Source organism: Arachis duranensis, chromosome 6, assembly GCF_000817695.3.
Source record: "Arachis duranensis cultivar V14167 chromosome 6, aradu.V14167.gnm2.J7QH, whole genome shotgun sequence".
Taxonomy (NCBI): Eukaryota; Viridiplantae; Streptophyta; class Magnoliopsida; order Fabales; family Fabaceae; genus Arachis; species Arachis duranensis.
The window spans coordinates 11,110,009-11,135,785 of NC_029777.3; the positions used below are offsets into that span (position 1 = coordinate 11,110,009).

General features: G+C 30.8%; 2 protein-coding genes across 2 annotated transcripts; both read right to left on the reverse strand.

Annotated features, from left to right (window-relative positions):
* Window positions 1–983: 983 nt before the first annotated feature.
* LOC107492946 (probable galactinol--sucrose galactosyltransferase 2) lies at window positions 984–5,084 on the reverse strand. Its single transcript, XM_021126521.2, has 12 exons — window positions 4,883–5,084; window positions 4,569–4,659; window positions 4,428–4,476; window positions 4,236–4,327; window positions 4,033–4,143; window positions 3,813–3,938; window positions 3,136–3,688; window positions 2,972–3,039; window positions 2,723–2,857; window positions 2,420–2,637; window positions 2,243–2,331; window positions 984–2,140 (listed from the first exon to the last, which is right to left on the reverse strand). The coding sequence occupies exons 1-12, from the start codon at window positions 5,079–5,081 to the stop codon at window positions 1,769–1,771; spliced, it is 2,103 nt and encodes a 700-aa protein (XP_020982180.2). The 5' UTR covers window positions 5,082–5,084; the 3' UTR covers window positions 984–1,768.
* A 12,263-nt stretch (window positions 5,085–17,347) lies between these two features.
* LOC107492945 (calcium-dependent protein kinase 32) lies at window positions 17,348–21,858 on the reverse strand. Its single transcript, XM_016114028.3, has 8 exons — window positions 20,892–21,858; window positions 19,843–19,966; window positions 19,606–19,749; window positions 18,997–19,149; window positions 18,725–18,840; window positions 18,435–18,602; window positions 18,091–18,321; window positions 17,348–17,927 (listed from the first exon to the last, which is right to left on the reverse strand). The coding sequence occupies exons 1-8, from the start codon at window positions 21,411–21,413 to the stop codon at window positions 17,769–17,771; spliced, it is 1,617 nt and encodes a 538-aa protein (XP_015969514.1). The 5' UTR covers window positions 21,414–21,858; the 3' UTR covers window positions 17,348–17,768.
* Window positions 21,859–25,777: the final 3,919 nt, after the last annotated feature.

The window sequence follows — 25,777 nt, forward strand, 5'->3', positions numbered from 1 at the left end:
ATTTTTTATTTATAAAAATTTTAAGAGCTTGTTATATATATATTGATGAATGTGATATATTTTTTATGTAAATAATCTTTTAAAAAAATCTAATAATTAATCTATTATTTTTTTATTTTAGTCTAAATTAAATATTTTTTATTGTTTTTGAAAAGAAAATCTTTTGAGGAATTTAATAACATGTGATGTGATGAGGAACACCGAATAAATTATACAGAAACTAATTAAAACACAACATGAAAACATCTTTAAAAAAGACATTTTAGACATCTTTATCTGAGTGACCTCCTTAATTTTAAACACTAAATCCTAAAGCATCCTACACTAAATTCTAAATCAAGCAATACAAAAGACTTTAAATATTAAATTATTTTATTTATGAGTTTAAAATAAATAAAATAAGAAAAAAATTTAAAAAGTTTATAATTCAATTTTAATATGTTAATTTTTATTTAAATATTAGAAATAGAAAATAAAAAATAATTTATTAGAATTTTTTATAAAGTTTTTATTTGAAAACATCAATTTTTATTAAAATACTTTATTATTATTATTATTATTATTATTATTATTGAAAGATGATTTAAAATGCAAAATATGAAAAGATTATTTTGATAATGATATATGGTACGTAGAGTTTAATTTGTAGATAAACTATTAGACCATTACAAAAAAATTTTAACCAGATTAGTTATAATGAACAAAATTTAATTAATCAAAATATCTAGCTATCACGTGTCGTAAGTCTCAATATAACCTGCAAAGGAGCTTTAAGTTACAGAAAATATCTAGAATCGCATTCTCTCTCTGGACACTTATCTCACAGTTGTGTTGACAACAAAAACAAAACGTACAGATGTAGACCATGCAAAAGAACATTGGAAACAGATGAGAACGTTTTTATTCTAGAAAGAAAGAAACAAACATATTACATTCTTGAGGGGATCTATAAATTTCGCTTGACCATAGCACATCTTCATCAACTTATATTATTCTCAGCTATATCCATTACAATAATTACATAAATTTATTTGTGTAGATAGTTAGTTATTATTACAACATACAACATAACCTAAATTTACCATCCTATATTCACCATCCTATGCAACTAGCACAAATTCTAATTATCTAATTTATTAATATTAATGATGGAAAAGTCTAGGGGTCAGCAATTTTTGTGATTGTTAACTATCAACAAGCCATCAATGATAATTTGATGGTGTGAGATTGGTGTGAGATTTCATCCAATGGCTCACCTTTCTCTGCTGGTTACATGCTGGCCAAAATTCAATAAAACTGCTGGCCCCTAGCATTGCTCTATTAATGATTACTTTAACATCAAATTCTTCACTTTTTAGTGTATTAAAAAATATAGATATAATTTTCTTAATGCTAATAGTAACTTTTAACACCAAATTTGTGAAGAGAATTTTGAAGTTACCATTAGCATTAAAAGAATTAGATCTGTATTTTTTAATACGCCGAGAAGTAAAGAATTTGGTACTGAAGTTATCATTAGCATTGGTGGATTAGGTGATTAACATTTATGCTAGTTGTATGAAGTGGTGAATTTAAGTTATGTTATATATTATAACAATAGCTAACCATCCACACAAACAAATTTGTGTACTTGTTGTGATGGAATTTGTACTTGTGATCGATGTAGCTGAGAATAACATCAGTTGATAAAGATATGCTAGGGTCAAAAGAAATATATAAATCTCCTGGTGTTGTAAGTATATTTCAGTGCACCAATAAGTTTAGTGACTCAAACTTGGATCTGTATTGACCATTTATACATCTCCTCATCAGGAACTGGGATAGAAAATGTTGTCAACCCAGTATCCAAGTCATACTTGAACTCGGTTTTGGCTCCGCCGACGGTGCACTTTAATGGCCGTTGGGAGGAGTATACACCAAATCTCCCACTTCCCCTCACTTTCAGAGACATAGTTGCTGCTGCTGCTGCTGCTGATCGGTTAGAACTCGGATCATTGGTCACTTCAGATGAAGCCTCATCATCATATAGTTCCATGTTGTTCTCAGAAACTTTATGGATTTCAACTTGCTCCACAGCTCCTCCAGTGTTGAACATGTCCAAAAGTCCTATTGCTGCAAACGAGATACTTGAGGTAATTTCCTGTCCAATGATAATACAATGATTAGCAAAGTTTTGGACCAAAGAAATCAATTTGGTACATCATTGGATTAATGTATCTGGATACAATTACAGAGGCTTTACCTCCACAGGACAGAAATGGAACAGCTCATACTCCAGAACATTTAATATCACCGGAACTGAAGTACCATTTGATAGCCGAATTATGTCACCTGAAAACACAGCAAGGTATTTGTGCCCTGGCCCTTGAGGTATTTAGAATGATGGTATCTGATTTTATTAATGAAGTGAAACTAGTACCTGATCTGTAAGCATAGGCAATAACATCTCCACGCCAACCAGCACCAGCGACTTGAGCTATGAGATCGACATCAGAGGCACTAACGAAGCTGGAGAGAGTGCCAGGAGATGCATCATGGATGCGGATTCTCTTCTCTACCCTACACCATCCAGCACCTTGGCAGTTAAATGCACCCACTACTCCAGAGTATTTGTTCAAGTTCCATATTTTGAGTAAGCTGGAATTAGCAATTCATTTAAATATTCAGCAAATTATGTCCAAATAACATTGAAATTAAAGAACATATGAATAAGTCAAAAAACCTCGTCCCATCTCTTGCAGGATCGGCGAAGAGGCAATCGAGGGTGGGCCTTCCGGGTAACTGAGCACGGAGAACTGAACCATCAGGGAGAACCAGCTTCTTAAGAAGATCAAAGTCGTGGTTGCCTGGCTTGTCACTGCAAAGAACCATCATAAATGAAATCTGTTCATTTCATTTCTAAGTATGTTATCTATCAGTTCTCAACTAACAACTTCGCGTAAAAATAACTGACTTTTCTCCTATTGTTTACCTAACATAGATTGGACATCCACCAATTGCGCGAGCTGCGGCGTGATACTCAGCTGCTGGATGTAAACTCTGGAATTGCAAAGAAACAAGTAGACAATCATAGAATTTGAAACTCCCCAATACTACATGTAAAAGGTTATCATTGAATTATTCACTTTAACTTACATGAAACATGTCCCAGTCTGGCTGCATGAATTCTCCAAGGAAAAGTGTGTTGTATGCTACAGATGAAACATGGATGGTATGAGAGGCCGGATCATGCGGGTAAAAATCATCGGATGCTCTCACAACAGCAGTCTGCTTAGAACTATAGAGGCTATCAGTGTTGTGACACATACAAGCGATGCATCCATTATCAGGAAAGTTATGAGCAATTGAAGCCTCGAGTGCATGATGATAGCTGCGTGTGAGCATGACTCTGCCGCCGTGTCCAGCACCAAGGGTCTCAATGATGTTCTGAACATCAACCTTTACTCCATCTACTCCACATGAAGCCAAGTAAGCATGGAGATCATTGTAGAAATCGAAGACCTTCTTTGGGTGCACTAGACCAAGGCCATGGACAGCTAGGCTGTCCATGACGATGTCGGGTTGGTTCCCGAGTATGCCGGGAGACTGTACTGGATAGGCCAATGCACTTTCATAGTGCTCCATCCCTTCTGCTGCTGGCTTCACTCCACCCCAATAACCAGCTAGAGCATGCCATACATAAATATTTCTGTCCCAAAATGAAAAATTCAAGTAACTTGATCAGGTTAATTGAGAGATGCCAAAGTACTAATTCACAAGAGAGTTTGTTGCCTCAAAATTTCTTCATAGAATTTAATGATGCTAAGACATACTTCACGTTGTAATTTTTCTTTGCTTCATCTACGACATGCTTCAGGCCTAAGTCTTGTTCATTGTTCTGTTCATTCTTCTTTTGGAATTTGGCATTTTCTTTTATACCAGTCAACCTAGTAGCAAACCTGCAATGATTCGATAATTTCCAAGATCTCAATTGCATGTGATGTAAGCTGTAACAAAAACAATATAACTAATTACATCAAACAGAAATATTACTGTGCTCCTTCTTGTACGACGCAATCATCAGCTTCGTTTGGTTCACTTTCAATCTGTTGCCAACCGTCATCTATGATGATGAACCGTGGCGGTGTACCTCCGTCTGATAGACTGCAATTACATTGAATAGATTTCAATGTTCAATTAATATTCAAACATCAGAAACAAACCAATATATGATACAAAATGCTCTCACTAACTACCTTTTCAGGCCTTCTTCAACACCGTCGGCAGTAACATCAGTATAGAAAGCATCCCATGTACACCAGCCAAACCAGTCAACAAAAGATGGCAACTGCATAAAACCAACAAAAACAAAATTACAATATCCCTTAGATATTATTAACTTGTGATAATCATATCTCAACATAATAGTACATGGAAAATGATCTTACCCTTTTCTTCTCGCGATGAGAGAAAGTTTGCATGCGGTTTTCCACGGCCCTTGAATGAGAAAGTAGAACAAAAAGGGAATTTGTAAAAAACTAAAACCATTGTTATCAAAATTCAAAGGTTTGAGAAAGGGTGGCACTTACTTCACAGCCTGATTGATAACTTCGAAGGGGTTCGTTCCAGCATGGATGTAGACAAGGTTAAGGCCTTGCCTGGTAACAACATCCTTGTCTCCTGCAAAACCAAAATCACATACCAAAAGGAAAAGGGTCGTTTCGGTTTCTTTCGGATGCCATCCAATACATATATTTTCCAAATCGTAGAAGTAATAAGCCACTTGGCTGAGGGGGGATTGAACTGAATTCAACCATGACCTCCATAGCTATAAGCTAAGCTAAGCTAAGCTATGGAATTGTGGTAGCAGGGTTTCATGTAATATAAACCAAATAGTACTCACCACTCTCCAAACAAATCTCCAGCTCGTTCTTGTCGTTGCCTTGCAGGACGGCACGGAATTGGCCTTCAAGGAGAGGAAGCATAACAATGTAGATTGTTGCAGAATTGTCTTCGTCAATCTCATTGCCATTGCTCTCAATGAGCATAAATTGTGTCTCAAGGGGGACATCCCTTCCACATTTTCCCATCCTCTGGGTCATCCACCATAACTTGAACCGGAAACAACACATGAACCGTAATCCGCTGCACATAAAACCATTTTTTCCATAAAAATTACTAACATCAGATTCATGCTAGTCATCACAAAACCTCTACCTAAATAGCACAAGGAAATATTACTTAGCTTGTTCATGCCCCTAATTACAAGTTAATACTCATTACTCATCACGTGATGTATTAGTTCAAACTGTAGTAATGAAAAGGAATGATTCAATTGAAATGAAAAATTAAGAGTAAAAGAAGAGTGCATGCTTATATACTAATAGCTGTAACTAACTAATTTAATTATTAACTATTAATTTAATGCACTTAAGTCTAATATGATGTGAACATTTTACACGCATTCTATTATACATTTTGTTGCCTTCTCGGTCAGTAAAATGGTCTAATTCTTGGTCTTTTCAAATCATAATTACCCACAATGAAATAATTCTATTTTCTTCTAAAAATATATAAAGAATAGAGCTAAGCTCCAAATAGTCTCAGAATTACCCCACGCACTAAAACAGTCTTAGAGATAAGTACACAATATTAGTTCGTAACATTATGATAAATCACTCCATTAACATCATGTACTATTGCAAATCATATTGATATGATTGGTGTAGTTAGTAATAAATCACATAAAACAAAATTAATTAGGACTATAAGTTAGATATAAATGATCTCAAGATAGTAAGAAAACGGAGTTGGAAGCACATACTCTAGAACACCCATGGGAAAGACATGGAGACTTTTACTGTTGGAAGCAGTGGCACCAACAAATGCACCAGTGACAAGGCTATTGTTGGAATTCGGGACAAGTTGAATATTGTCTGGCACCCCTCTCAGTATGGGCTTTCCATGAACAACCAAGTTGCCATCGTTAACACTAATCTTAACTATCATCGTCATCTTTAAACACTTCACCACTGATTCATTACCACCATCATAATAACACACAAATTAATATATATTACAAAATAATTAAATTCAATATTTATAAACTATACATTATTACGATATTATTATTATTAGTATTAACGAGTATTCAATAAATATAGGACCTAATGATGGTTGTTTACGGTGGTGACAAGGGATGGTAAAGGTTGAAAAGTTAAGAGTTATTGCGACGTGGATCTGACGAAGGAAGAATCCAAGTTAGTGATTTCACTGATACAGCCCTTAGCAGTGACGGATCCAATGTTAACTACCATCAAAATTTCTCTCTTTTTATATATATTACTAAATAATTATTTAAAAATTCACTTCCTAACACAATTAGAAGTCCACTCTTATTTATATTTATAGTTAAAAAAGTTCTTTCAATTGATACAGTTGTTATGCAAAAATTAAAGCTAATTTGAAAAGAAGATAAATAATATTCTTTTGAGTTGATTTTTAAAAAAGAACACTAATTTCATTTAAATTTGAGAATTGATCATTCTAAATTCTAACAAATTTCTAATATAAAATTTTTATTAGTATTAACGAGTATTCAATAAATATAGGACCTAATGATGGTTGTTTACGGTGGTGACAAGGGATGGTAAAGGTTGAAAAGTTAAGAGTTATTGCGACGTAGATCTGACGAAGGAAGAATCCAAGTTAGTGATTTCACTGATACAGCCCTTACCATCTTCATCATATTTAGAATATAAATGATGCGAAAATGAAATTTATGCAAAGGTCAGTCACTTAGAGATAGTTTAGTTTTTCTCGCAGATACGAAGATAATTTTCTAATTATATATAATATTTTACGAATTTTATGAAAGTATAACCAACTTATCAGTAAAAAAAAATTCCAAATCTAGAACTCACCAAAAAAACCTAAGAACTCACCAAAAAAACTTAAGAGTTCGGATCAGCTAATGAAAATGTACGTAAAAGATGAAAATTTATGGAGAGATTACTGTGAATTTTGTCTTGTGAGTAAGACAGGTAGCGAGGAGTTTGAAGATCTTGGAGTTTTATAGCCACTTTGGTGTTAAAGATCGAACAAGTTCTAGCTTACAGTGTCATCCAGATTGTGATGCGAAAGAAAGTTAACAAAGCATGCAGAGTACACGTGGAGAAGCATGGAGAGTACATCTGGAGAAGCATGGAGAGTACATCTGGGTACGTGTGATTGTGACGTCTGGAGTGTTTTCTTTGAGCTGAATTATGAAAAACTTCATCTTTGTGTTTTCATTAAGATATAAATTTTGTACTCGTATCCCATGTTAATATATAAATAATTGAGATTTTTAAGTAGTATGAAAACTTGATAATTAAATTTATGAATAATTTTTTTTTTAAAAAAATACTTATAATTAATACTTATAATATGTATTTATAGAAAAATAATACTTTATGTATGTTTTAATTCATTTTAATTTTGACTACATTTATATTGTCACAAAATTTTTAAAATATTATTAATTGCAAATTAAAAAAGTGAAAGAAATTTATATTTCTATAAAAATATTAATTTACTTACATATGTAATGTGAAAATAATACAAAATACAATTAACTAAGTTCTATCTCAAAACTAATACAAATTAAATTGAAGAAAAATATTTGAAATTATAATTAATAGATCTAAAAAGGTGTACTATTTAAAAAAAGATAAATTTATATTTTTATAAAAGTATCAGGTTGCTTATATGTGTAATGAAAATGGCGCAGAAAAATAATTAAATAAATCCTACATTAAAACTAATACTACTATTATTATTTGTTAACTTAATTATAGTTAGCAAATAAATCCAGTCTGAGAATATATTTTATTTAGGACTAGAAACAAAAAAAAGAAAAATTTATGTTTCTATAAAAATATCAGGTATCAGGTATCAGGATGTTTACATGTACAATGTAAAAATGATAAAAAAATAATTGGATAAGCCCTATTTTAAAACTAATACTACTATTATTATTATTCATCAATTTAAAAGAAAATATTTAAACTATAATTAATAACAGATGCAGATAAAATTGATCCAATAAGATACATTACTTAGAAAAAAATGAGAAATTTTTTTTATTTTTGTGAAAATATTTTTTTGTTTACATTGCGATAAAAATGACGTAAAAATAATTGGTATGTCTTCTCTTAAAACTAATATTATTACTATTATTAGTTAACTTAAAAAAAATGTTGAATATTATAATTAGCAATGCAATTAAAATTAATACAAGAAAATACATTATATAAAACCAAAAACAAAAAAATATTGAGAGAAATTCATATTTTTGTAAAATGTATAAGTTTGCTTACATGTATATTTGTACAAATAGCACACAAAATAATTGGTTAAAAACTAATATTACAATTATTATTAGTCAACTTAAAGTAAAATAAAATTATAGTTTGCAATAAATATAAATAAAATTGGTATAAGAAGGCACACTATTTAAAACTAAGGACATAGAATACCTACTAATTCGTTACTCAAAATCTGACCCACCACAACAATTTTAGAATCGATTTTCACTAAAGGGGATAAGCTCCCCGAGAATCGCTTCAACCTAACCACTACAACTTCAACAATCAGAATAATAGCACTTAGACTTCGTCAAACCAAAGGAAAAGATACAAGTAATCGCCTAAAGGTAACTCTATATATACAAGTGACTCATTCAGTTATAGGTAGACAATTTACTCTATCTTAATTTTGAATACTCTCATACTCTTACTGACTCGAGCGTTGGAGTCCCTTTGCAGGTGTCCAACGCTGCCGTCCTAAGAAGGAGACGACGTTCCTCCAAGGAAAAGCAAGTTCAAGCGTCAGTAGAACGAGTTATGCCTCGGCGGGATCTTTCACACAGAAACATTTGGCGCCCACCGTGGGGCCCGAAATTTTCTAACCCCACAATTCTTTATCCTCTGTACCTCTTCATCTTTTTTGCAGGTCACGACGCATAGCAGACGAACACAGCCACACTCCCTCAAACTCTAGTCCTGCCGAGTTGCTGGCCATCAATGAGACCTTCCGGGCCGAAAATCAGAAAATGGCCGAACTTTTACGCTAGAGGCAGCACAGTCATAGCAAAGGAGGGGAACACAAGAATGCTGAAGACAAAGATAACAATGATGAACACACATCGAAGGTAAAACAACTATACCTAATCCCCGAAAATAACTACCAAAAGAATCAATGATGAACACACATCGGAGACAAACACACTATACCTACCGTCGCTTCCTTCTTCCTCTTTCTGTTCTTCTTTTTTTTTTCTTTTTGAAGAATATGAATGTCTTTTTTATTTTTTTATTTTTATTGTTGCTAATTTTGGATCTGAAGTTACGGTGATAATTGTTAAATTATTGCTAAATCTAAAATTTCTGTTAATTTATTTTGCGGATATTGTTGTTGCTGTTGATTCATTTTGATTTTGGTGTTACTGAAAGTGTGTTGCTGTTGCTGAATTTGTTATTGAATTTGTTGTTGCTGAATTTGGTTGTTGCTGTGCTTAATTTGTTTGTTAAGTTAAACGAAAGCTTGTTGTTAATGGAGTTTGAGGAGAAAAAAAATGGGGGTTGGTGTAGAAAGAGAAAGGTAGGTGAGGGAAGGAGTTTAGGTTGAGAGTTTGAGTTTATTAGATTGTTGGGGAGAGAATAAAGTTTGAGTATTTGATTGGAGGAAGAAATGGGTTGGGAGAACGATGGAGAAAGAGATGGATAATGAAACTGTTACAAAGATAAATTTATCTTTTTAGAGTGAAAATTATTATTTTAAAGTATTTTTAAACGTTGGGATGATTTTAATAAGAAAAAAAGTGAGAAAAGATTTTGGTTTTAACCCTATACCTTAAAGACAAAAAAAGTACTTAACCCTAAAAAATAATTAAGTAAGTCCTACTTTAAAACTGATATTATTACTATTATTTGACAATTTAACAAAAATTAAAAATTATATTAGCAGCATATGTAGATATAACTAGTTTAAAAAAGTATACTATTTAAACATAAAATATTTATTATATTCTTTAATCTATTATATTGTCTGCTTATATATATGTGAAAAAATTAGAACTGATACTACTACTATTATTCCTAATACTACTATTATTATTCATAAATTTAAAGAAAAATATTAAAAATTATAGTTAGCGACTGATCTAAGAAATACTATTTAAAATCAGATACATAGAATATCTATTCTATCTAATAATAATATACTCTTTAATCTATTATATTTATTACACAATATATTCTTTAATCGAATATATTGTTTGCTTATATGTGCAGCCGTGCAGGATAAAAATTACACAAAAAAATTATTAAATAAATTTCATCTCAAAATTGTTACTATTATAATTATTTGTCAACTTAAAAAAATATTAAAAATTATAATCACTAACAAATTCAAATAAGGGTTAACCACTAAAAACTCATCCAAATTATTCAAACGCTGACAAAAATATATCTGAATTTTACTATCGACAAAAATGTCTTTAAATAATTTAAAAACACAATAAAAATATCCAATAGTAAATATATATTTTCAAAAAATGTCTTAGAAATTGAATTTTGATGCAATTTTTTGCAAACTTAATTATAAAATTGAGATATTATTATCCTTAAAATTTGGTGATTTTTTGTTAAGTATATATTTGTTTTATAATTTTTTTGTTAACAACCGATAACATTTTTAAAAAATCACAAAAAAAATATACTTTACAAAAAATTACTAAATTTTAAGAATAATAATATCTCAATATTTTAATTATTCTTGTAAAAAATCTCATCAAAATTCAATCTCTAATGTATTTTTTAAGAAATACATATTTAATGTTAGTTTTTTTCAAGATTATATAACATTAAATATGTATTTTTCAAAAAATATATTAGAGATTGAATTTTGATGCAATTTTTTGCAAGCATGATTATAAAAATGAGATATTATTATCCTTAAAATTTGGTATTTTTTGTTAAATCTATAATTTTTTTGTTAACAACCAATAATACTTTTAAAAAATCACAAAAAAATATATACTCAGCAAAAAATTACCAAATTTTAAGAATAATAATATCGCATTTTTTTAATCGTTTTTGCAAAAAAATTACATGAAAATTCAATCTCTAAGGTATTTTTTAAAAATACATATTAACTATTGGATATTTTTGTTATATTTTTAAATTATTTAAAGGCATTTTTGTCGATAGTAAAATTCGGGTATATTTTTGTCAGCATTTAAATAATTCGAAAGTATTTTTGGTAGTTAATCCTTCAAATAAAATTGGCCTAAAAAGTACACTATTTAAAGAAAAAATGAAAAAAATTGATATTTTTGTAAAAATAGCAAAAAAATATTTGGATAAGTCGTGCCTTAAAATTTACTATTTAGGACCAAAAATATATAATATCTGTATACGAACAATTTGTAAGTTGTCAATTTATTTTAGAGTGTATATCAAATGACCTTTGAAAATTTTAATAAAAACTGAAAATATTACTAAAAAATAACTTAAGAAGGAGAGAAGTTCGTGTTTAGAGGTTGGTAAACGAGAAAATCCGTAGAAAAATAACTAAAGTTGTTGGAATTCAAATTATTGTAAAATTGTTAGATTCTATTCTTGCCAAATGACCTTTGAAAATTCTAATAATCAGAGTATAATATTATCAAACGCCTTTTTTCTACACCTCCAAAGACATATTAAACATCTCCAGCGTCTTCACTTAGCAGAATTACTTGACCGGTCACGTGTCCGTACTTCTTTTCCCTCTCACAGCAATTCTGTAATCCTTTGTGGAAGACTGAATTTTTAATGCGTATACTGCCTTACGAAAAATATTTTCTATTATTTGATCTATTATATTATATTTTATTGTATATTAGGTTTTTTTGTGACACAGAGAAAAATCACTTTTAGTGGTAATTTATTTTGTTTTTAGTTGCAATAAAAATAGTCGCTAATATATTTATTAAAAATTAGACATTAACTATCTTATGCTTTGTTGCTAAAATGATTTTAGCGACAATTATAATATTTGCTGGTAAAAACTGTTTTAATAGCCGGAAAAGTATATAACTTTTAGCGGTTATTTTCTTGACAATTTATATGATTACCAAAAATAATTTTAAAATTGTAATGTTATTTACTTTTGATGACTATTACTATTGTCGTCAAAACTCATTTTATCGGCAATTAATATGGCCACTAAAACTAATTTTAAAATTAAAATATTATTCACTTTTAATTATCATTACTATTATTGTTAAAATCTTAAGACTTTTTTAATTATATTCACTCTTTTTGAAATAAAAATCTATCTTTTTTCTAAAATTTTAAATTATTTTTACTAATTATTATTGTAGATAATATAAATATATTAAGATTAATTATTATAAAATAAAATATTTTATTAAATTTAAAATATTTATACACAAAATATTATTGGGTTGAACATTAAAATTATTTTTAAATTACCAACACTTATCATTTTTAAGTTATTATTCGCTTGAACATTAAAATCACTTACAAATATCAAATTTATTCGACGCAAGGATACTGATTAATTGGAAATCAATCTTCATCCCTTAGACTTTGTTTGGATGTAAAAAAATAAGAAAAAATAAAAAATGAGAAAAAAATACAAAAAAATAGAGTTATTTATATGTTATTTGGATGAAGAAAAAATAGATGAAAAGAATAAAAAAAATTATTTAGATAAAAAAATAAAAAAATTATAATAATATAAAATTACATTAATATAATTTATTAATAATAAAAAATAAATATGTAATTTTATTTATTTTATCATATTTTTTTTTCATTTTATCTCATTTGTGAAAAAAATAATTTAATAATCTTATATTACCTTTTTTTCTATTTTTTTTTATTTAAACAATAAAAATTTATTTTTTATTTATTTTTTTCTTATTTTTATTTTAAATTCCTTCTATCCAAACAATGCGTTAAAGAATTATGTAGATAATTACTGTTGAATAGTTATATTTTCGCACTTTCTAATTTTCTGTATAAATGATCAATCAAATAATCTAGTTACGTTTAAAGCATACTTTTGACTATATGAGAATTATAAAATTAAATTAGTGTATCATAATACCACAGCATGAATAAATTCATTTGAAAATTCAGCCACGTCTCCGGCGTCCTAGTCAGCATTATTTGTCCGAGTGCCATGGCATTTTGTTTTCTGCCACTTGCTAATATTTCAGTGTATAATCAAGTTGGGTTGGTCTAGTGGTTAGCTCACTAGTCCGTTTAAGCAAGTGTCGGGGGTTCGAATCCCGCCTTGTGCATGCAGCAACTCATTGGCCAGCGACAAACCCTTAAATGGAGCTCAGTACCGCGGCGGATTAGTCTCCGACCTATCGAGTTGGGGGATACCGTGGGAAACCAAAAATATTTTAGTGCATCAAATCAAAATGATTTACCTAGACAGAAATGAATGAATGTTGTAATAATTGTTTGATAGTTACATGTTGTACATTTTTACTAATTAAGTATAATTAGTATTCAAATTCAAATATGTGTGGTAGAGCCGCAAAATGCTAATGTCATTTTCTCACGTTGCCAATTAATTAATGTCACTAACAGCTATAGCAATTATTAATGATTGATTATTGATTAGTACTATCGTTATTAATTCGTACTTATTGATGCATGTATTGACAAAGAGAGGAGACCTATTAATCAAAACAATAGTAATAGAAGAATTATTAATAGAATTAGAAAACTAAATTTTTCAATTAATATCAGCTAAATTTTATTTTTTATTCTAAATTTAGATTCTAAATATTAAATTATAAATCTTAATCTTAAATTTTCCAAAAATAAGGTAAAAAGAAATTAATTAATATTAACGAATTAAAATTTAGGTATATATTTATTCTTATTAATATTAATTAGGTTTAATTACTCCATTAGTTCCTATAGTTTTGCAATATTTTTAATTAAATTCTTATATTTTTTAATTAGATTTCTGTACTAATTTTTTTTAATTAGATCCCTCTTAAAAGTAATTGACTTAAATTTATAGAGACCCAACTAAAAAAATTGGTACAGTGACCCAAATATAATGAAAAAAATGTAGAGATCCAATTAAAAAAAATTTTTGTTATAAAGACTAATTAAAAAAATACAAAAACTTAATTAAAAATTTTGTAAAACTATAGAAATTAATAGAGTAATTAAACCTGTTAATTAATAATCAATCCCTTCCTCAATCGATCTATATGCATGCATCATGCATGATTTTTGGTACGTGGCATCAAAATTTTTACCTACTTGAAATTGACGTATAATAAAGGTCCCTTTCATTGCTTTTGGCTACTCAAATTATTTAAACTTGTGAATCAGAAAATGATGATTAGATTAAAGTCCACAATTTTCATATATCATTTTCGCTACTAATTAATACGTGTTTCTTCTTGCCTCCTCTCATTATTATGCCGAGTGAGATAAGTTTACTTTAATTTGGATTGATTCAGCCCTAGATGACAGTTGTAGTATCGACAATTTGGACCAATATATATAGTAACAAATTCATAAAAATCGAGCATAGTCAAACTTGTTTGAGAGTTTTGGAATTAGAAAATTTTGACACTCAAGTGTTTAATTAGTTAGCTATAACATACTGGTAAAAGAAAGCTAGAGTGTAATGTGTATTAAGAAATGATGGATTATGTGAATTTCAATGGTTGCGGTACAACCGTCCAAGGAAACCCTGTCACACATTCACTTTTGGGCGTCTTAGTCTATTTTTTGAGCTACTAGAATACAATTTGGAATTCCAAGATGATAAGATAAGTTGAAATTTGAATGAGAACAAAAATGGAAATGACGAATGATAACATGGCAAACAGAAATTCAGGAGCTTCAGCAGCAATTATCAGGGACAGACCTTAGTCACAGGATATTCAACAGTTTTATTTTTTTATTTTTTTTTTGGTCTTGGGATGTGCAACAGTTTCGAAAGCAGAGCCAAGTTTAGTTGTGTTTGGGCTGGGCCTTCTTCGGCTTCTTATTGGGAATCACCAAAAATAGAAAGAATAGGGTCCTGTAGTCCAAAAATTATTAATAATATGGACCTACAAATATGTAACCTTGCCGCTGACCAAAATAAGAAAATAATAACCAAGTTGGGTTGGTCTAGTGGTTAGCTCACTAGTTCGCTTAAGCAAGTGTCAGGGATTCGAATCCCGCCTTGTGCATGCAGCAATCCATTGACCAGCGGCAAACCCTTAAATGGAGCTCAGTACCGCGACGGATTAGTCCTTGACCTGCCGGGTTGGGGGATACCGTGGAAGACCAAAAAAAAAAAATAAGAAAATAATAAAGATATTAAGTATTAACCTTACCAAATTTTTGTTGGTTTAATCACTCTGTCAATCCCTATCATTTTATTGATTTTTCAATTTGGTTCCTATATTTTTTTTAATTGGATCCCTATACTATATTAGATTTTGTAATTAAGTCCTTACTATGACAAAAGGTTAAAATTAACGGAATATTCTATTTAACTATATAGAATATTCAGTCAATTGTTAGACATATTCGTTTTGTTTAATGGAATATTCCGTTAATTCCAACATTTTTGTCATAACAAGGACTTAATTACAAAATCTAATACGGTATAGAAACTCAATCGAAAAGAAAAAAAAGTATGGGGACCTAATTAAAAATTCAATGAAACTATAGAGACCGATAGAATAATTAAACTTTTTTTTTTCAAGTTAGAAGTGAGACTCGAATGAGAAAACTATACCATTTGAGTTACAGCTCGTTGGCGTATTAATCTTAATTAAATTAGTATTAGTTCTTTTTAAACAAATGCAAAAAAATTGAAAAGGGAAATCATCCATAGATCATTGGATGTGGCTCGAGTCAAACTGCCGGATGAAGCTTTTCCAAAATTTAACATTAACGAACAAAATATAAGAGTGATATTTTATTTGTTATAAAGTGGGGGCTTTTTTGTCTTGGTGAAGTTATAAAATATTTTCTTTATCAACAGCATCCCGTGCTGAATAAACTTTCATATCAACCAACCCATAACATGCATTTATTGGAACAGAAATTCAAATGAATTTGGTTGAACCATCCCTCGACCCCGGAAAAAAAAAAGAAAAAAAAAAGAGGACATAAATTTAGTGCAACAAATTAATTTATTTTGGGTATACAACCGGGGCTGCCGGGCTGGGCCCAACAAACTCAACAAATTCCTTTTATTGCCTAAGCAAACTGAGAAGATGCATTTGTTTTTATTTGTCCTTAGTTTATAAATGGACTTCGAAAACTAACGAGAGTTGTGTGCGAATGTCGTAATTTTTTGTTTGAAACACAAAACTTAACACAACAAGGTAGTAGAGGTGCTCAACAGCAAAGAAACCTCAATAACCATCTAAATGGTTTAATCACAGACATCAGCTCAACGAAACCTCAATAACCATTCAAATGGCTTAATTAGAGACATCAACAAATAGAAAGACAAGAATTTAAATATTCATTTTGTGAATATTTTTAGAGAAGGTAACCGATGTGTGCTGATTACTAAGCACGAAAAAGTGTAAATTTAGAATTAGATCTCCACTTTTGGGATACTCCTCCTAAAGAACTAAAGAAGTAGTCCAATTACTAGTAGATGATGAACAAGGGACATCTCTATCTCGTATAATTAGTGTGTAATCTTTTTCTTAGGTGTGTAATTTTTTTCCTATACTTAGGCCCCGTTTACTACACCAAAAAAATGAAAATAACAAGAATAAAAGACTATTTATAACTTTTATTCCTTTTCTGACATTGTCATCAACACAACTCTACTCCATGTAGACTTTTTTTATTATTAACCCTGTCCAACTTTCAAAATATTCGTTTATCATATCCAGGATAATCTATAAATGGCCACCATCACAAGCTCATACACCTGCTAAAAAAATTCACAATAGTGCAACACCACACAAATTATCACTAGTTTCAAGTACACCAAACCTACCTACACAAATTGTCACTAACTTCAAATACACCAAACCTACTCGGTCTGTCTTTAATATTAATTCTATCAATTAATACAAATCAAGTAAAAACTTCAACTCAAGGTGAAACCAATCCCTTCCAAATAGTTTTAGTGAATGTGTAATTAAGAGTTAAGTGGCACGCATTACTCAATTACATCAGATAAGAAATTTGCTTCTAAATATATGTGATATTAACCGTTGAAAGCAATTTGTGGTCAAAGAAATATATAGAAACAATTCATAAGCTCATAGCTCTCTCATTTCCTTTTAAGCAATAATTAAAAAAGAAACATAGAGTTGGCTAAGAATGCATGTGACACATAAAATGTGAACAACTTAAGATATTTACATTCCACAATTGAAGACTTTGGTATAATCTTCCAATATTCAATGTTCTCTTGTTTGTTTTCCTTGTTTGTTTCCCCTAACCATAACACCACACCCTCAACTCAACAAGCCAGAAAAAAAACAGACAATACTCCAAACCACATACACGACACTTCTTGGGGCAATAAGTATCCTATTCCACCCAAACTAGGGCTCTCTTCAAAGGATATGTAACAAAAATACATAAAAGAATTACAATTAAGAGAAGGTAAATTTAAATAAAAGAAGGGGGTAGAGTTGAAGAAGAGAAGAAAAGAAAAAAAAAAACTTTAATCATACTTTCTTTCTTCCTTTCCAAAGGTTAATTAAAATTTGGCATTATGTCTACAGATCATCTATGACCCTCATTGTTTAACGACAATGAGCCATCCTTCATCAATTTGAGACTGAGACTGGTGAATCTCTCTCGCGAATACTGTCTCGATGCTTTTCTCCAATCTGTGCCGGCCTTCATCATCGTGGCGAATTCCTCATAACTTATTCTTCCATCCTGCAATTTCATGCAGACAACTAATATCAGAAAGAGTACAAGACAACTAATATGTCCATTTTGAATGGTGAAGGACTATCATTTTCATGTTTCAACAGAACGAGTAGCAATCTTTAAGCACAAGAAACAGAACGAAGACAGAATGTGAAGATGTATTGCTGACCTTATCTGTGTCCACATCATGCATAATTGCACTTATGACATCTTCGCTGTTTGCGTCGACCTCATCATGCAAGGCGCTGCGCAGCTCCTCCATTTCAATATATCCGTTTTGGTTCTGATCGAAAAACTGGAAGGCTTTGCGAAGGTGCTCGTCATTTCCCATCTTTCTCAGATGAACAGAAATGGCTACAAACTCTCCATAATCTAGGTACCCATCCTTATCTACATCACCCTGTAAAATCAATCCCCCAAAGGTTAGAAGTTGTAAGAGATAGTACTTATTTGTTTTTAGCATGCCAACTATGGAGCAAATACCCCAGTTAAAGGGTAAAATAGTGAACTTACAGCTTCCATAAGAATTTGGAGATCTGACTCTGGAACTTGATGGCCTAGTTTTTGCAACCCTACTCGTAGTTCATCGATGTTAATTTTGCCTCTATTGCTTGTATCCATGAGCTGGAATCCCTCTTTTATTCCAGCCGCTTCTTCTACAGACAAATGCTCTGCAATCACCTGTACACACAATATCGACCATCAAATAATGAACGACTTATAAATTATCGTTATAACACTTCAGGGATGATTCCTAGAAGGGTATTTGATATTGTGATATTGTTGAGAACTGAGAACATTACCCTCAAAGCTCTCTTCTTAAGCTTGTTCATTACAGAAAATTGCATGAGCCTTGCTTTGACAGTTTCTCCTAATGAAACATTAGGGGCCTTCTTTGCATTTTGCAACCATGGATGATCTGCATTAAGATTAACAATTACGTTACCATCCATACACAACACATCTCAATCTTGAGAATTTTAGAAGGGAAAAGACGCCTTTGTTGGTGAGCAGAAAACAGAATCTGTATGCTGTCGCCTATCAAAAGCATTGTATATGATCAACAATATATTACCTAACACTTCTTGTGCAGTAAGGCGACGCTTAGGGTCAGGATCAAGCATCTTCTTCACAAGGTCTTTCGCATTATCAGAAACTTTTGGCCACGGTTCCCTTTTAAAATCAACCACAGATCGTATAATTGCCTGTGCAACTCCTTGTTCAGTTTCTGCATTTTACAGAAGAGGAAAAGAGAAGAAAAGATTTAGAAAGCCAAACTAATCAGAAATAAAAATAAGCAAGAAATAATAATTACTTGATATCGAATGGACACTTTCAACATATTAGCTGGAACTTCCAGTGTATTATATTTAGAGTTAGACAATGCAAATGACTCCAAGATCAACAATGAATAAAAAAGTGTAACCAAGATACAGCTTTGACATTTTTGTCCTTATTTTCACAGTCCAGGTGGATGCTGTAGGGTAGAGAGAAATATTTTAATAACTACAAAAACTACTGTTTCTTGACTGAAATGAAATATAAAAAGGTACATTTATTTTTCTCACAACATTTTTCTGTTGACATTGTATAATGTTTGCATGAACTCCACAGTGACTTAAAGTGCACCATTAAGATCTGTCGCTGAAAAACCAAGAAACAGAGATCACAAGACAAAACTAACCTGCCCAAAATGGCGGGACACCACAAAGTAAGATGTATAGAATTACTCCAGCACTCCAAATATCTACTTCTGGGCCATAATTTCTCTTTAGTACTTCAGGAGCCATGTAATATGGACTTCCAACAATCTCATTAAATCTTTCCCCTGCACAAAATGGTAACTTTAGCTCAAATTGTAACTAAAAAAATCGAGCAACATTGATGAGCGATTCATTCACTTGCTAGCCAGAAACATTACCTGGTTTAAAGAAGACCGACAATCCAAAATCAATAGCCTTGAGAGCTGCTGTTTCCTTCTTATTTGCAAACAGAAAGTTCTCGGGTTTGAGATCCCGGTGCATCACACCATGTTTGTGGCACATCTGAAACATAACAGGTTCACAATTAAATCCCTGGTTTACCAACATAGAAAGAGAATATCCCCGGGCCAAAAAACAGAGTAGACAAATCACCCAGCCAAAACATTTAACACGAAAAGTTTAAGCTCCAAATGCATGCAACCTAAAGTCCTAAACATAGTACTTCTACTGTTCATTATAGTCTAACAAGTGAGCTTAAAAAGCTAGCTCTTTGCCAAATGTTAACAGTAAATGCAACCCCACTAATCAATCACCAAGCTCAACCACCAACACAGAATCAGAAAAATGTAATTTTGTTGTACAAAAGGAATAAACAGTGTCCATGTCTATGTACTTCTCCATCACTGTGTTGTGTCCGTGCCAAGTCTAAGTAACCATCATTAAAAACCTATCCCCCTTCACCCCCGGCCGCTGCCAAAAGTACTCGGAAGTCCATTATAACATCAGAAGCACCCAAGCCAAATCAATTTATTCCATCCACTTTTACCGTCAACAATTTCTTCTCCTTCCAAACTACTCATATCCAGAATCTACCTGATACCAAAATAATTTGGATCAAGTAGACCCATTATGAGGTAAATAAAACTCTCCTAGCACCAGCACTAGCACTAAACAAATTAATGAACCACATGAATCAATTAAACTCATTCTAAAACCACACAGATAGACGCTTTTTTTTTTTCCGTGCATCTCTGAAGCATAAAACCACCAGATCTCAATTAACCTCCATCACTATCCAAATTCCAAGGACCTAACTTGAACAAAACAAGCTAAATCATTTAAACAAATCACAATCCTCACTTCCCCCAAACAATTTTAAAATAATAAAATAAAATAATTAACACCATCCACAACACTAAAATCCCCAGATCCAAAACCCCAATAAAGCAAACAATTTAAAAATAAAAACTTTACAACAAATCCATACCTGCACAACTTCAACGATGGTTTTGGTAACAGCCGCAGCGGCTCTCTCCGTGTAATGCCCCCTGGCAACGATACGGTCAAACAACTCACCACCCTCACAGAGCTCCATAACAAGATGCACCGCACTATCATCTTCGAAAGTATCCTTCAAAGAAACGATGTTAGGGTGCTTGGGAAGGTGCCTCATGATTTCAACCTCTCTCCTCACATCCTCGATGTCTATGGCGGTTCTCAGCTTCTTCTTCGAGATCGATTTGCACGCGTAGTCCACGCGAGTCTCCTTGTCCGTACAAAGGTACGTGACTCCGAACTCACCACGACCCAGCTCGCCACCTAGCTCGTAACGCTGCGAGATCTCGCGACCCGTTGGGTCCTTCAAAACGACGAGCTTCGAGCCACGAACGACGTCGTTTCCGTTCCCGTAGTCAACTGCGAAGGGGTTCTGCTTCTCCTTCTTCTTCTTCCCTTTGTTGGCCTTTTCTCCATCGTGGAGAGTCGACGGCGTCCCGCAGCAGTTACCCATGGAAAATTCAAACAAAAAAAAAAGTCTCGGTTTTTAGGTCAAGGTTGATAGGGTGGTGTCAATTTACGAGATCCAGCTCCTAATTCAAGCTTAAATTTTCTACTTTGAATGGAATTGAAGAAATGGAGCTAATGGATTGAGCTAAAAAAAATGACTTTTCGAATTGGGTATTTAGGTTTAAGAGGGGAAAAACGAATGGAAAATTGAGGAACAGGAACAGAGAGAAATGGGAGAAGAAGGGGCTATGAATGTTTAAAAGGAAGGGTTTTGGAATTAACGATGATGAGGAATTGAGGAATTAAGCGTGTTTTTGGCACTATGGACGAAATGAGGGTTTCGAAATTTTTTTTTGGGGTTGAAGGGTCAAACTTGTTTCGCAGAGACTTCGTCCATTGTCATGTTCTTCTTCTTCTTCCTCCTCTTCTTCTTCTCCCTCTTTTTTTCCCTCTCTTTCTCTCTCTTATTAATTAAGATTTTTTCTTTTTCGTTTTTTTTTTATTTTTTGTTTTCTGTTTTTCTTATTATTGGAAGCTTAATGACGCTGTTATGCCTAAACAATTACAGTTCAAACTAGGATTAACAAGTTTCCTTTTTTTATTCTTTGAAATAATCTTTTGCTTTAAGTGATGTACTAATTTTGTTTTTTTTAACTAACTAATTTTATATTTTTTATAAGGTAATTTAATTTAGTGTGGGTGAGTGAAAGCTCTTTAGTTCCATTGACTACCCTCTCCTTGTGTGTGTAATTTCATTTGTGCCATTACAGCTTTGCACAGTTTTCTTTTCTTTTCTTTTTTCTTCTCCCGTCACTTGTAAAGTTCATATTTATAGCAAAAGATGTTATTGGTTAAAAATTAAAATACATTTAGGGTATGTTTGGAATTTTGGATGGAGTATTTTTCTTTTATGGAATTTTAAATGCTTTATTTATCTTTTAATTATAAAATTTGTCAATCTTGCATTCATAAAATTCACATAAAAAAATTTAATTAATCTCTAAAATTACTTTTCTTCTCTTAATTATCCACCAAACACAATCTTAGAGATTTTTATCAGTATTTTTTATAAGGTGATTGATGTATAAACAAGTGTTAGACTGATATATTATTTAATATTAATTTCCTTTATCTATTGTGTTGTAAACTTCTACCAAATAGATTTTTTTAACATAAAAATAAATAAAACTAGGCACATTTCTTTTTTCTTTTGTCTCTTCCACTACTTAAAAAACATTTATTTTTTGAATGACAAAAGTTGTTAGAGAATAGGTGGAAATTTAAATGCAGTCGACTTCACATGAAATTGATTATTGAGAGTGGTAATATAATTTAACTGATTTGACTAAATTTTTATCTAACGACTCTCAACTATCAATTTCACATGAAATCGACTGTACCTGAGTTTTCACCTAGAAAATATTATTCAATAATATACTTAAAATTAAAATAAATTTCTTAATACATAAAAAAAAAATTTGGGGGTCAAAAATGCACGTGATATTAATATATTATGATAAAGATCTAGATTCAATAAACGAGAAGATATTGTGTTTAATTTATTTGTTGTAAAAATATGGTACAAAAAACATATCGGCAATTTTTATAGATCATTTTCCATTTTCTTTTGATATTTTCCTTCTTTGTATCCAAATATTAAGACTAAAATCCGTGACTATCAATGACATATCTTCAAAAATATATTAAATATAATGTACTACTAATTTCACTTCAACTAGTAATAATGGGGACAAATGTTTTGAGAAAAATAATATTGTTTTAAAAAATTATTCTAAGCATGAATTTTTAAATAATGCATCATTACCTAACTTTATAGCTAATCATAATCCTTGCCTTGCCGGAACCTAAGTTTATGTCTTCATTGAAAAGTTAATATTGAAATAACTGAAATACTCAATCTTAGTATGCATGTTATTAGAAAAAGACTACCCTTTAGACCTTCTAGAAGTTCACACGGAATAACTTTGTTTTTTAGTTTAATTTCTTGATTATTTAATTAATGTTATAAACAATAAGTCACTTCAAATTCCAACTAAGTTCCCACAGTGAGTGGATGAAGGATACAAATACAATGAAATTAAAGAGGTGTTGACTAAAAATGTATGGAATAAGAACATTCTCATCCATGGCTTGATCAAATGTGTTGACATTTTCAATAATTTAAACTTTTTATGATAATTAAGTTGATACTTTTTGTCATAGATTAAGCAATAGCTAGCCCCATTCATTTGATAATAACAATAATATTAATAAAAAAATTTAGTTAATTTATGTCCTAAAAACATATATTAAGAGTGTAATCTTAAAAAATCCTAAATTTTTAATGTATTTAAAATATAAAAAAATAATCTTTTGATAATTTGTAATCAAATATTTTTTTTTATAGTACTTTAAAATATATTCTTAAAATATAAGTTAGTAAAACTCAAACAAAAAAGGGGGTCAAAGTCTCTTTACTTCAATAAGAAGCTTCTTTAAGTTGTTCTATCCAGAATTACATACAAAATTACAGTGTGCTTCTTTACTAATTATTACAAATAATGTTTTAATTGAATCACTAATTGGAGCCATAACAGGTTGTTAGGTTGAAAATTACTAGTATTAATATTGATGAAAATGTTTTGTAATTAAAAAAATTAGTCAAAACAGTCAAAATTTATTGTATCTAATATTTATTAGTTATTATTAAAATTAATAAATATTAAATAACAAATTTAAATTTTTTTATTTTTCTAATATTACTGTGATATTAAAGATGGAAGAATAATGCTCTCTGTAATAATTATGTCCTATATTTTGAAATACAATTATTTTCAATAAATGGGTAGAGTCAAATTTGAAAGACTAATTACAGCATGTTTGGACAATCACACTATGCAATCATTAGTTAGAGATTAGTTTTAAAAGAGGTTAATATAATTTTGAAAAAATAAAAATAGAAGAGTAGATGTCCCATCTAAGTTCATCCAGGAAAAAAAAAAACATCAATAAGGGTATTTTGGAGATTCAATAAGATGATGATTTAAAAGAAAAAGGATAAAAGAGGTTTACAACATAAAAAAGAGAAAAAGAGAAAAAGGTATAATTAAAATGACTTAACGGCAGAAAGCAATGAGAAGCCTCTAAAATGCAAATCCAATTTCTTTGGCGACAGGTCAGTCAAACTCGACGATTTTGACTCCCAATAATAATATTATTATATTCTCATATTAGAATGATTTTTATAAATTAAATAAATATATAATTATTAAAATAAATAATTTTGTATGTATTTCGTTTACAGTGTAAATAAATTAAGGCAGATGTATGCTACATATGTTTATCTTGTTTATCGTGGAAATGAGATATATACCTCGTTTATACTGTAAACGAGATATATGTATTTTTTTTAAATTGAAAATAATAAAAAATATTAATAATATCAGTAATTCAAATTTGTTTGCATACAATTAGTACATAAAAAAGTTTATAAAAGAGATTAAAATGAATATATTTGATCAATTTTAATCTATTTAAATTTTAAATTATAGAAATTAACACGTTTACTTGAAAACCATTAAATCCCATGGTTACTTCTTTTCTAACTACTCCAATGTTTAAAAATTTAAAATATAATTTAAATACACATGACCATTATTAATAGTGTAAAACGAGCACAACCATTATGTGTTTATTGGATGCGCCACATTATATAGACCATTAGATTGATTAGGTGAAAATCAAAGGCTAATATGAAAGAAGATCATTGATGGACTCTAATAAATATAGAATATCCTAGTACATAAATAAATACTTTAAATGACAATACTTCAATACACAATACTTTAAATGGTAATAGAATCTTTTATTCTTAAATAATTAAATATAAAACATATAAATACAAAAATATGAGTATTCTTTAGGCTTTTTTACCTAAATGCGCATGTAAAATACTTTAATTCCCAAAATGCGCATGGTTTGAAATTCATCCTCAAAAACGCACTACCAACTCGCAAGGAACACACACGAAATGGAAATAGGAGGCATGTCATGGGGTGTCCGCGAAATGGGTTCTGGTGACTAACGCAAAGCATTTCAATTGCCTCAGTCACGAAATGGAGCACCTCAGCCATGACAAACACGAAATGGATCATTTCACCTATGGCACACATGAAATGACACTCCTCACGTGTGGCAGACACGAAATGGATAGGCGGACAGTGAAGGCAGTGGGTGGATTGGGAGACAATTTATTGTACTCTTATGAGTGAAGCAATATAAAAGGGAGTGAAGGGAGGGGACCAATTCGAAGGTTAAAAAACAGGAGAGAAGTAGTGGGGTGTAGGGGATAGTTGTGTTCGTTGGTGA